We start from the raw sequence: 14,232 nt of genomic DNA on the forward strand, positions 1-14,232 counted from the left end.
GACGACTCTTCACAAGTTTACATTCACTCCCCTCAAGACCGAACGTGTCTCGCTTGAACAATATCTGGAAACACTTACTCCAAAAAACAGGCCATGTGAGGATATGTGCCTGCGAGTACAACAGGACTCGCCCAGAAATTGGTACGTTCAGAGAGACAAGGCCTGTCTAGTTCGACCTTGCTCGGCCAACATATAGCGACACCAACGAGTCGGCCTCAAGTGTCTTTACATCCCAAAATAAAAGAAGTATTTTTTGGTAGTTGGGGATGCCCGATCTAAGGAAGTTATCTTCAGATACATAAGAGTCTGCATTAAGAAATGAATTAGTAGCCGGTAAGTTAGAAGAGACCCGTGGGTGAAAAACTAAATGCCATTTTCCCTATGGAGATTAGCACAGATTATCATGTTTGCCGCGTATCACACCGCAGCCACAGGACGGTCCAGGGCGAGGGGAACTACTGAGTGACTAATTCCTGCTTTTAACACTAACACCTCAGAATCTTTCCAGTTTTCCTTTCGAATCTCCTTAGTTTGCGTTACATACGATTACTCCTTTCCTTTCCGACTCCAGATTTCTCCGGATTATCCTTAAGACTTTCGTTGGAATTTTGACCTGACGCTGTGGTGAGCTCTGGACGGAAGCCATGTCTCGCAAACTATTCGTGCACCCAGCCGTCGTGATGCCCTTATTTACCCGATCGATGGGGTCAGAGAGTAGGTTCTTTCCGGCAGAGAGGACCTCCATGCTTCGCAACAAACTGTTTACTGACCGCACTGCTCTGGTCACCGGAGGGGGTAGTGGTTTGGGGAAGAGCATAGCAAAAATTCTGGCTATCTTGGGCGCAAACGTATTCATCATTAGTCGCCGGGAGGAGGTACTAAAGTCTGCGTGTGAAGAGATTAAAGACCAAATTGGAACTAAGGTATATCTCCTTTTAATGAACATTTATGAAATGGTGTTTTCTGCAGTATTTTGTAATACGGACAAATGATAGTGCTACATTGAGAGCAAAATGTCAAATGAATTCTACCTACGCAAAAAAAGAAAAATGGTCATTGCTGATCTATTGCTCAGGCGACTAAGTTTGTCGCGCGTCAGGCGGACACGTGAACGCCTTCAGGTGGTCCGGAAATAGTATCATGCTGCTTCTTCCTTCCTCTATAGTTCCACACCAGCTGCGCTGTACTGATAACAGGCAACCCGAAGGAAGGAAGCACGAGGGCTGGCATACTGCCAGGTTGCCCAAGCCTAGACAGGGGAAGTTGAGAGGCAGAGGTCGGATTCGAACCATGAACCTTCGGGTCAGTAAATTTGCGCTCTAACCACTGAGCCATCTCGCCCCCAATTAATCGTCCCTTTCCGATCGTCAAATCAAGAGCTTCGACACAGTAGTGTCTGAGACTGGACAGTTGTCCGTTCATATCGGTTACCAAGTGGAGTTATTGTTTTCGGGACTCCCCAGTGTTTGGGATTATCGAATGTTTTCCACCACATGCTTCTTCCACGGCCTCTCACATGCAGCTTTGTAACATAATGTTCCTAATTCAATTTAACGGACTGTTAAAAGTTGCACGATTGGTCTATAACACTTTAGTCCAGTTTGTTAAGCACGTTCCACTCACTACAATGGTTACCTGTGTTTGATTTATAATGCACCTATCCTTTTTACGCTTAACGTACGGTTTATTGTAGTCCTTAACGGCCACATCTGGTGGGGTAAGCCATCCGTCGCTTCGGTCTTATTTGCTGTTGTGCGTCAAAAGACATCGGTTTTCGTTGCTGTATGTGTCTGTCTACCCCTTTTCGAGTTGCTCGCTTGTTCAAATGGCCTTTGCACGTTAGAAGTTCGTTCCTGATCTTGAGTCAGCTCCAAACCAACTATCCTGGAATGTGGCCTGATGCATTCTGGTTAACTTTGGCTTCCTTCTGTTTATTTGTCGAACTGTTTGTGGCGTGTAGCGGAGCACCTTTAGTTATGCATGCTTACACTTGAAACAGTTTCTCAATTAGTTCACTTTTTTGTTATGAAGAAAAGACCACAACCGTCTAGCTTTCTCTCCAACCCGATCCTTCTTTACACACATCGTAGAACATGGATTATGCTGTCGCAGACGTCCGAGATACCGAGGCTGTTCGGCGGGCTCTAGATGCATGCCGAGCCAAATTTGGTGTGCCAGACCTGATTGTCAACAATGCCGCTGCGAATTTCATTTCTCCAACTGAGCGACTGTCCTCAAATGCTTTCGGAACCATTGTGGACATCGTCCTCAAAGGTACAGCTAATGTGACACTACAGACGGGGAAAGATCTAATCGCTGCTGGAAAACGTAAGTTCCTCGCGTTAGTGGCTACTTTCGTGAGACGATGTGGTCTGATCCATTCTTCTGGGGTGGTGGGGGGGGGGGCAAGATGGCTCAGTGACTAGAGCGCGATTTCACTGACCGGAAGATTCTTGGTTCGAACCCGACCTGTGCATCTTCTGTCAAGGCTTGGGCAACCTGGCAGTACCCCAGCCTTCGTACTTCCTTCGGGTGGCATGGCAGCTAAGCACCCAGAGAGTGTGCTACAGCCGAACGATTTTTTAAGGAGGGAGATGATGATGACTCCGTTGTAATCTGTTTCAGCTACGTTCGAATCACTATAGCCCCTCTTTCTGGACAGGACGCTGGAGGGGTTTGTCGAAAGTAGTCAATTCTACAAAATGTTCTGATATTTAGGAGGGACCAGTCAATAGAAGTCTATTCTGAAAGGTCACAACTCCGAGTGCTTCGTTTTTACTGAACTGGTGATTCCGCGTAGCCAGTTTCTTAACTGCGGGAATGGATCTCGTCACTCGGTTTATCTACAGCTTAGAGATACGATTCCATAGGATTCATACCTGGAGAATTTATTAGGCCTTTGTCGTTCTGATTAGGTAATTTTTTTGTTAAACTGTGATCTGTTTTACTGTAGTTTCTTCAGCCTCGATAAAACTGCTGTCAAACTATTAGATCCTGACTTTTGTACCATCAGTTCTGTCTGTTTCTTCCAGCTGTAGAACCCTTTCGGTGCTTAGCTGCCATGCCAATGGATAGAGTTATTATGACCGGAATACTGTCAGGTTGCCCAAGCCTAGACAGGAGCAGTGTAGATTCTGAGATTGGATTTGAACCCCGGACCTTCCTGGCCGTAAACTGGCGTTTTAACCACTGACATGTCTCGAGCTCAGTCTGTTTAGAGGAAGCCTTATAATGAACGGATGAACTGAACAGGAAATGGACCTAATGCTAGTCTGTCACAAACCCCCAGGGTTCTCACAACGATCAACGGCGCTGATCGCATGAGCTCCATCCTGGAAAGGGTCAACGGATTGGAAATGAAAAGTACGGAAGATGGCGCTGCTGGTTCTGTTTGGTTGATTGCCTCTTGTCGTTAACGTGATGAATGCCTGATGCTGCAGTCTCACAGCGCACCTAGGACCCGTTGGTATTTCCTTAATGAACTTAACCCTAGGCCGTCTAGTGATTTCTAGTGGTTTCTTTTGGTATGAGAGGTTAACAGTGCGGGCTTTGGGTTGAGTCGTGCTCTGCCCGTCAGAGTCCAAACTGGTGGGCTGCGGAGGGATTATAGTGGCCAATCAACTCGCCAAATCCACTGCAGGCTTCTCTCTCCCCTGCCCTAGCCCACTTTGCCGCTAACACAGGGGTCAATTAACCAATCGCTGTGTTTAGGGTCTCATCCCAGTGGGGTGCGTCCCGTTTATGTTTGCGTGATGTTGTGACGGCCGCACGAGTTGCTGCGGTGATCCCACAAGCCATAGCAGAGCGGTTATCACAAACCAAGCCTGCCATCAGCCAAGCTGGGGTGAACGGCCTTGCTAAGATCAACCACAGCGAAGGCCGCGTCGAGTGGTTCGGCGGTCGCTTCGGCACGAAGTGCGATCAACTGTATGTCGTGCATCCTGGCTAGATTGACGCACTGTGTTACGCGTATACTGTTCAATTCCAAAAAAAGGAAAAATTCTGATGTGCACCAGTCAGTAAATCGCTGTTAGTACCCAGTCGTGGCGTTAAGAACCCCGTAATATGGGTGATGTAGCACGTCAACTAATCAACGGGTTTTTAAATGAGTTCGGGCAGTCTTCTGAGGTCCTGTTTACGGCACGTTCCAAACACAGGAATAATTGGTGTAGACGTTCTGGTACCATACTAAATACGTCCAAAATGAGCCTCCAGAAACTTTGATCTATTGCTGCAGTTGACATAAGAGATTCTAGCTCTGCTACCAAAGCATGCATCAGTGACTCCGAGTCAAGGTTAATGGACTAGGGTGGCCGAGATTGTTTACACTGAATTCTATGGGCAGCTGGAATCATCATCAGCATCATTAACAACATGACATCAGTGTTCAACACCGATGCTTCACTGCCGTACAACCATGATTTCTTTGAAAGCCTTATTGTAAAGAAAGGAATAAAGGTGCACGGGGAAGGGACTTAGTGCTAGCTTACCACAATCATTCCGAGGTGCCTACACCTCCAGATATTCATTCAGGCAATCTGGATAGAAACTGGCAATAAGAATGCCACTGACATCGGTTGGCAGTCATATCTTGCGGCGTCTCCAACCAGCCCCATGAGGATCACGTGGTACCCATCTTGGAAGGCTAGTAGCACTGACAGCACCCAAGCGTTTCGTGATTTCCTTTATACTCCTTTGCCAAGTCAAGGGTTGGTCACTTCCCTGCTTACGCCACTCTGAATTAAGCATGGAAAACAACACTCTCTTCGGCAAGCGATGGTTAGGCATACGCAACACATGTCCCAACCAACGCAGCTTCTGATGCTGGATATATTATTCAATGGAAGTACCCGTTGCCCAACCGAAAACTCGCTTTATAATTGCCTCGTCACTGATACACCGACACCAACCCACACGGGCTATGGTGCTGAGACAATGATTGTCGAACAACTGAAGACGTCTCAGTTCCGCTGCTTGAATAGGCCAAGTCTCACATCCATACAACAAAACAGTCGGCACTGTAGCTTGATACACACATCCCTTGCGATTCAGGGATAAAGCACTCTGACACCATAAGTGTCTCAAACTAGCAAAATCCATTCGGGTCTTGGATATTGGTGCACTAACCTCATCTGTTACACTACAGTCAGAAATAATACAACTTCCAAGATACATAAAACACTTCGTCCAGTCCAGTACCTCTTCCCAGGTTGTGGGTGGCGTTTTCGGTGACTGCATATCCACGAGTGTGACTACACTTTGTGGGTGCAAATAACAAAGGATAATACAACTTCCAAGATACATAAAACACTTCGTAACTTCCAGTACCTCTTCCCAGGTTGTGGGTGGCGTTTTCAGTGACTGCATATCCACGAGTGTGACTACACTTTGTGGGTGCAAAGTGCATACCAAAGGACGGAATGACTTAGGTCAGTTCATCCAAAAACACCTGAGCCTTCTCCTCTTTGAACATGAGAATGATTTCGTCTGCGTACTCTAGATCGACAGGGTTTTCTTCACAAGCTATTTGAACACCAGTCTTTTGCGGACTTTTCAGCGTTCATCCCTGACGGGGCATCTCAGGGCATCCATGACGGACACCACTTTGTGTACGGAAGCTTTTGGGGAGCTCGGCGTATACTCTTACACGTCCGGAAGTCTTAGAACGAACGTTCGGGGCATTCCTTGGCGGTCAAACGTGTCAAAACGAACAAACTGTACGACCGAATCGAATGTGCCTTGGAAATCCAGGACTACTAGAATTGTGGGTCGCTTATACGTATGGTGTCGTCCTAGCCCCTGCCGGTGTGTGAGGATTTGGTCAACGTAACCCCGGAATTCCGTCTCCTGCTCTGGAGTCATTGTCTTACGAACCCGTACGGTACAGTCAGAACTAATACAACTTCCAAGATACATAAAACACTCCATAACTTCCAGTACCTCTTCCCAGATTGTGAGTGGCGTTTTCAGAGACTGCATATCCACGAGTATGACTTTGTGGGTGCAAAGTGCATACCAAGGGACGGAATGACTTAGGTCAGTTCATCCAAAAACACCTGCGCCTTCTCCTCATCGAACATGAGAACGATTTCATCTGCGTACGTTAGATCGACAGTGTTTTCTTCACAAGCTATTTGAACACCAGGTTTTTGCGAACTTTCCATCGTTCATCCCTGATGGGTCATCCCAGGGCATCCCTGACGGACACCACTTTGTGTACGGAAGCTTTTGTGGAGCTCGGCGTATACTCACACGTCTTGAAGTCTAAGAACGAACGTGTGGGGCATTCCTTGGTGGTCAAACATGTCAAAACGAACACACTGTTCGACCGAATAGAATGTGCCTTGGAAATCCAGGACTACTAGAATTGTGGGTCGCTTATACGTATGATGTCGTTCTGGCCCCTGACGGAGTGTGAGGATTTGGTCAATGCAACCCCGGAATCCCGTCTGCTGCTCTGGAGTCATTGTCTCACGAGCCCGTACGGCGACGAAGCATAAGCGACGCCAACAGTCTCGTTACGATCGGAGTCAAGCCGACCCCCCTGTGGTTGCCACAATTATACGACCTTTTTTGAGGATGGGTACTATCCTGACCCTCCTTTTCCCAAAAGCAAGCAAACAGATCAGACAAGCGCTGACGGAGGAATTCATCTCGATCATTGAAAAATGCGGATGGGAGATCATCTGGACCAGGAGCTCGGTGGCGCTTGAGAGACCATATGCAGTCATAAACCTCCGAAGCCGTAGGCGGTTCCACGTTCACCGTTCAGTGTTCTACGTCACCTATGGTCGCCAGATGAGTATCAGCTGGTGGTCATTTCAATTGCTGTTCGAAGTATTCGGCTCAACGGTCGAGGCGTTCTTATTTATTCGAGATGGTCACTCCTCTCCCATCATTGATGGTTTCGCTCACATGTGTTTTCCGGGGACCGGTCGCACGGATCAATTGAAATAATCTTCGAGCATTACCGACTTTCTGGGCCTCCTCTATTTCTTTGGCTTTCTGTGTCCATCATACTTCACAGGGGACTCGCACGCTCACTTTCACCTGACGTCTGATAATTCGTCGCGTCAAGTTATGTTCGGTATCGGTTGGGGTGATTCTCCGAGATTTAAGCAGTGCCATTGTTCGGTCTGATATCCAAAGCGTGAGTGCGCCTGGTGGTGCCGTGCCACTCAGCACTATGCAAGGACGTAGTAATCTCGTCCCAGTATGCGTTCGCATCTGACTGTGGAGCATTAGAAGAGATTCTAGAAAACGATTCTGGTAAATTCGTCTATCGTTCAGATCTGCCAGTCTCTCAGTCGCCGAGTCATTTGTCCGCACCGTACGCGGTCCAGGGAAACGTAGGTAGAAGTGACTCCGAACGAGTGCGTAGTCGGAACCCATAAATACGTCCCAGAACAACCGGCAGTTAGTTATTGATCCGCGTCGTCGGTAGCTGATGGCAATGTGATCGATTGGAGTTTGTGGCCCGCATGTCGTTGGGAGACACCATGTGGCCAGACGACTTCGGTTATTTCAGAAGTACTCCATAAAAACAGCCTGCGATTAGCACACAGCTGCCCCCCTTCCGTATGTACCGAGTCCAATCCTCCTCATTGAGTCTCAGATACGCTAAGCATGCCCATTTGTGCATTCAAATCTCCGGTAACCAACACGATGACTGAGCTTCTAGCTCGCCGCAACGGAGCATTTGACGGCGTGCAGGCTACGGTCAGTTGGAGCGTAAGCAGACACGGTAAATAAACAACGACCAACTTCCCGCTTGTGAGACTTCTTCACAGACGTTACCAGACGAACTGCACAGAGGCGACTATCAACAGGTATCCAGTCAAGTAAGGATACTTCCGCCCGGTGACTTAGCACAATACCAACCCTTGCACATCCCACCGCAGCAGCCTCTGGATCACCAGAGGTGCGTAGCCGGAAGCGAGTGGAGACTGACGGGGCAGTTAACTCAATCACTGTGCTTGCATCTTGAATTCTCGTTTCTGAGACACAGCACAATTCAAAGTCAGGCGAATCCAGTGTGAGAGCATCTTGTTGTCCTGCTTGCTTCAGAGTGCGGACATTGAAGGAGGTCAGATTGGCTGGGTGTCGAGGCTTGAAAATTGATTTGTAGGTACCTTAGGATGTCGGTGCCATATGACGAGAAGATATTGCACACAAAACCAACGCAAGACGAACGGACTCATCAGTCCTATGTGCCGGACCTCCAATGAGAGAGTTATTAATGGGGTGGGGAGAGGGGGAAGAAAAAGTATGTGAAGGACAAAGAAGGGAGGAGTCAGAAGTAGCCTGTTTCCGCTTACCCGCCCTGCTGTATGCAGCAAATAAGGTGACCCGGCTGATAGCACCACGCGACGGCCGATGTGGCATGAGAATATTGCTAGTCGTGAATGTCATGGTTGTATGAGGGCTGGGATACTGCCATGGCGCCCACACCTAGACAGGAGGACGATTAGGGTCCTCAACCAAAGCCTCTGGCTCAAAAAGCTAACCGCAAGGCAGAGATGCAAGTACCTTATCATTTTTACGGAACACGTCGCCACACATGTTCCAACCTTCAACCTGGAGGACCTGAAGATTGTGTTCGTCAGACCTCTAACCATTGACCAACTTGGTATGAGAGACTGTGTGTCGCGGGGACAATGGGTCAGCTCAATGGGTCGCTGAGGTGCACAAACCGCCACACCACGGTAAGGTCCATTGTCTTTGTGACAGACCCTTTTGGGTACTAAAACCTACTTTCTTTTAGGAGGCATAGTTTCAGAACCACCCTACCGGAGCACCTAATATGCGTTCAGCCGCACAATCTTAGTTGCTTGTCGCATCTTCGCTTATCTTGAAAGGATGGCACTTTAAACACTGTGCTTTATCTAGCGAGCATCATACGGTCGATAATGTGGATGAGGATGTCGCCTACTCTCTGTCTCCCCGCTCTCATTTGCATACAAATCTGGTTTTGACAGGAGACTCAACTGAATCCAGCCGAATTACTGGTTTACGATGTTCCTGCTGTTGAAGGTATTCAGCAACCTTATGAATCGGTTGTTACATCCAGACAGCAATGTATTGCAGTATCTCGAATGCCGTATCAATTGAAACATGAAACGACTTGGTGCAGCACACTCAGTTGAAGTAGACCACCATTAAACGGGAGATTCAGCTGTATTCAGCCAAATCTAAAAAAATCAATTTCGTGTGCAAATGGGAACTGGTCCTACCTAATGAGCCTCACGAGAGGCGAAAACGATCGTTGGCTGTTGAAGAACCTCCAACAAACTGATGAGTTGTGTGTTGCGTCTAAAGATACATATTCTTAAACTAACTGAATGCTTTCGTTTTTCCTGTTTGATTCTCAACTCATTTCGCTCGGAATCACCTTGAAAAATTGAGCGCAATGGGAATTGCTCCTTTTGCTTGGATATCTGCTAGGCGGTGATCTTAAAGAAGCGGGACCTTGCTTTCATGTTCTGAAAATCTCAGCTTCTCTCCTGGTGTTTCATCGCTTGGGCCTTCCTCTGAAGAGAGCATCGTGGGAAAAGTGTACTGCCAAGTGATCTAACTCCGTTACATTTAACTCAGTTCTTAAGGAGCTTACTTGAGCGTATGTTTTAGGTTGATCAGCAGCCGTATGGGGAACTTCGGGTCCATGAAGTAACCATGCTTTCATGCCTTCGCTGGTATTGCAGAATGCTATTCCGCACTCAGCTGCGCTGGTCACTGCCGTCTTCCTGGATGGGGACCCCGAGACCGGCCACATCAACGAATAGAGACATTGTCAGACATGGCCCAGTCGCGCCCTCAAGTGCGCTCGTGCATCCAAGCTATTGCCTTCAATGCATAGCTCCTTTTCCAACCCCCCACCTCACTTGACAGCCCACTGATAGTGCTGGATTTATGCACCTATTTATCATCTACCGCCTGCAATGCACAGCTACCTATCCCCCCCCAAATCATCGGTGAACGAAACTGCGGCAGCTACAACCACTCAACGACGAGTACGCGGTTATTACAGCTGACAATAATAATAATAATAATAATTCCGTGTTAGTCCTTCGTCGTCAACCTCGTGCAATTGTATAGTTGCTTTATTTTCTCCTGGAGCGTTATAGAGGGGTTTCTGTTCGTAACCATGTGTGTTTACCAAACAGGACCTAAGCATTTTTCGCCTTACTACGGCAACAAGACATCGATCGATACGTGTTTCGTTCTCTGTTGCGAGTGGATTGTTAATCATTCTCACATCTTTCCGTTTCCCTATCACAGCTGGAACCTTCTTGGCCATCTCAGCTGTGTACACGCAGACTGGTTCCGCTTATGTCGTTCCGAGTGCAGCCGCAAAAGCCGGAGTGGAGGCAATGGTGAAGTGAGCGTGAAGTTTTTGCACTTCGTGCTTTCGTTTGACGTCTGTCCACTGCGTAGAAAGGACAAAAACGGTGTCTTTCCAAGACACCAGAATGCGAATTTGGGCAACGTAGTTTCGAAATCCCGTGAGCTCTGCAACTAAACTTAATTGCATATAAAAGCTAACGAATAGTATCTCACCTGATCAAAGTTTGAATTGGAACATTTTGGGGATTTTTAGTTGAGCTCAGTGCCAAAAGCACGGCTGTCTAACCAGTCGAATCACATGGTACGAGAGCCAGCTTGCTGTTCCTTATTGGGTCATCACTCAAAATCACAAATATTCTGAATGCTTTATTTCAGGTAGTACAACCTTTATGTATCTAGGATGGTATTACAATGCCTTATTCAGACGTATTAGCTGTGTTTGTGTGCCCGATATAACTATCGTCTTTCACCATTTGCGCCAGGCCCTTACCCCCTCAGTCACATGGCTACTCCCTTGTCATGTGGTATTCCCGTTGCAACAAACCTTTTCAGGTTAGGAGGCACCGGGTGTTATGGGGCTCAACATATGTCTTAAGCATCACAATAACTTTTCAAAGTATTTGTGCCGCAGTATACACATCGATTTATCAAAGGTGTATAGTGATATGGTTTAACTCCGCGTGTTTGGAAGATTTAGTAACCGGGCGCCTTTCGATCTATCCATTGGTACCCAGTTTCATACATTCACTTCCTTCAAATCCTCATTTATCGTATTTGCTTGGTTTCTGTACTAAAAACGTTATTTATATGTAGTCCAGTATTCCCTTCCGGGAGACTACCACAAAGAAACGGGCGTTCCATTCCTCGTAGCCCCTCTTCCGGTGGTGGTTAAGCGAATTTGCTCGTTGTTGGTTGGTTCCCACTTTCCTGACCTTGAAGGTTGTGAAACCTAGGCATTATATAATCGATAATTCACGAATACATTCATCGTCGTAAGTCTCTGTTGCCTCAGGTCGAAAAAACCTCATGCGCGAAGTTGACATTTGATTTGTCGCATATTTTGTTGCATCGCGTGCCGGCGAATTGTCTCTCTCAAAGTTACGCAAACGAACAGGCGGTCAAAGCTGAGTTTGAGTGACCTTAAAGCAACTATGAACATTGTTGCCGCGATGTGCTTTTGAAACTATGGCTCCCTTGATTAAAGGCGTCACAATACGTGGCTGTTTTCCAACCTCCGTGGTGTGCAGTTCGTCAGTTGGTCTCCAGGTAGCTTGGATGCGTTTAGATGCCTACTGTCTCTTGTGAGCTAAGACAAAGTCCATTCCATCTCCCAGTTTGGCCGTGATGGTATGAGAATAACCGTGATAATATAAAAATTATCGTTCAGCTGCTTCGCTGCTATGCCATCCGTAATAAGCATAAGGGCTGAGCTACTGCCAGGTTGCCCAAGCCTACACTGGAGCAGTCTAGAAGCTGCAGTTGTGTTCGAACGACGAACGTCTCGTTCAGTAATTTTGAGTCAGTTCGAGTTGTGATAATGAAAGCCTAATTTGTGATGAAGGCACATGAATACAGTAGGAAAAGTATGTATATCCAAGTAGACACTACCTCTCGAGAAACTACCTTAGTGAGCGAAGCACATCCTGCATCATTCGGCATTTTCTGATTATAAAACTGCTCGCAAGGTTTCTTGTCGAACAAATGAAAAGCATGCCTGGGTACACTGACGTACGCAAATTCTGTAGGCAAAGGTTCCTTTGGGAATGTACCAGTCAGTCTGTGAACGAAATTGTGCGGACTCCTTATAATCAAGGAGCCTGTTTCGCTGTCCGTACAAGGACAACAGTCCAGAGAAATGTCAGGACTTAAGTCCCCGCATCTGATGACGACACAGAATCGATAGCGAGTCGAACAATAGGAAAGAATCCAGTACCAGGTTTTCCATAGACGTACACTCGAGTTTGTCACAGTTTTCACTCTTCCACAGAGATCGCATTGGTCTCCGGTTCCCTTTCCTAGTCACAATATCAAAGATTGCATTTCACTCGTCGATTTTTCTGGACCTTATCATAGTTTTACGCTCTAGCAAGTTGTCGCTCGTGTCTCTGGACAAGTGACAGGAGTCCACTGCCGATAGTTGAATGACTAGTGTACGCGCTTGGGCACCCTAGACACTTCCGAACCTCACACTTCCTTTGGATTGTGAGGCAACCGTCACATCTTACCAACCTCTATGTACCCTTCTCAAGTAAATCTGAGTTTATATCAGTCGACTGTTACGCTCTCATATCCCAGCGGTAATTCGTGAATAATTTTTTTCGTGGTGCCAATGCGTGCCCTCAAACGCACAAGTGGTCTACATAATACTGTTGCTTGTCAATTAGGCCATTCTTATGTCTGGTCCGATGACCGGATTTTGGGGGGGGGGACAAAATGAACCACGTAATGGCTTTCGTCGTACGCCATCTCTCACCTGGTTGCCGATGTTTCCGTAGTGTAAGTGAATACGTAAAGCAGTTCTACACATGGCAGTGACGTCAAAAGTGTGTTTTTCGATGACGATGACTATTAGATCAGCTGTATATGTTCGCTAAATGGTGGAAAAGTGTGCAAGTGTTATCTGCGTCTTTCATCATTCCGCTTCCTTGGGCCCACAAACGTGTCCCATGCCCGTATTGATCTTGTCCTAGACTCAATGAAACGCTCCGACTCATTGTTCGGGCTTGTGTCCCATTCCAGCAAACACCTCGCTCGCCGAATCTATCGAATACGCATTGTAGCTGTGCACCATCGATGTGGATTCTGAGCCGATGAATGTGTGTTTCCAGTGGCGTGGTTTCGGAGTTTTTGATTGGATCAGTTGCGTGCACGTACGACGCAGACGAGACAGGCGAAAATAGTCCGAATCCCGGTGATCCTAAGCACGGTGTAGGCGCGTGTTTGTCACGCTAAAAATATGTTTAATCTTCTCCGATTTGAGAACAGACCAGTGTATTTTCCTCCCAAGATTTCTATGTGTGATTTTCAGGCTCCGATGCGTGTAGCCACGCTTGTATTCCATTCGTTGAAAGGACAAGTGTGCAATGCCCTGACGTGGCATGTTTTCCAACCCTCAGGATTGGATTTCCCTGGTATCGTTAGATTATTTCGCGGACGTCTGAAAAACCGCATAGGGTGGCATTTTGACTTGTTGTCGAGTTATTGTCTGGCGAAATTTGGAAGATGTTTTCATGATTTCTTATCCCCTTCGCTTGACAGACTTTTAATGGTATGTATCTGTACAGAGGAACCCTTTCCGGATGATCCACTGGCTTCTGTTTAATTTGCTTTTCAACTCTATTCAAGAGCCCCGTGTGCGAGACGTTGTGGAATCACCGTGGACCTGTAGCAGTCACTCACTAGTTCACGTAACAATGCCTGCCTCACCCGCAGCTGTAACCGACATCATGTACACTACAATATCCTTTCTATTTTGTTCACGCGGCTACCACCTGCGTCACGCGCCGAGTTACGAAATTCAACCATATCAGGTCTAGTTGTATTCATGTTCGTGCAACTTCACATTGCACATAATAAATAGGCATGTAACTCGGACCAAGAACACGCGCGTACAGGAAAGGAAGTCAACCAAGCTTCACAAGTTTCCACGGGCAGCTACGGAACACGTGTAGCAGCTATACTGCAGAGAGGTCCCGCGTGCGGACCTTCACTCAGGAACTTTCAACAGTCGTTCTTAAACGATAAGTCCCCCCCCCCTTTGGTTCACTCCACTTTTCGCATTGTATTCATATTTATTAATGTGCACCTAACTATTGTGATCATGATTCTGGTAAAACAGACATTTGTTAGTGCTTGTCACCTTCTGATTATCAAGTTAATTACGTCACA

General features: G+C 47.0%; 1 protein-coding gene across 1 annotated transcript in view; it reads left to right on the plus strand.

Moving 5' to 3' along the window:
• Positions 1-570: 570 nt before the first annotated feature.
• Positions 571-14,232, plus strand: part of T265_01692 (hypothetical protein) — a gene marked incomplete at both ends in the record, with an annotated part of 28,996 nt that continues 15,334 nt past the window's right edge. The window contains 4 exons of the mRNA XM_009165758.1: positions 571-923; positions 2,091-2,328; positions 7,616-7,744; positions 10,279-10,378. Of these exons, the coding sequence (XP_009164022.1) occupies positions 645-923; positions 2,091-2,328; positions 7,616-7,744; positions 10,279-10,378 (746 nt within the window). The remainder of the gene's footprint in view (positions 924-2,090; positions 2,329-7,615; positions 7,745-10,278; positions 10,379-14,232) is intronic.

The sequence above is a fragment of the Opisthorchis viverrini genome, assembly GCF_000715545.1.
Source record: "Opisthorchis viverrini unplaced genomic scaffold opera_v5_18, whole genome shotgun sequence".
Lineage (NCBI taxonomy): Eukaryota > Metazoa > Platyhelminthes > Trematoda > Opisthorchiida > Opisthorchiidae > Opisthorchis > Opisthorchis viverrini.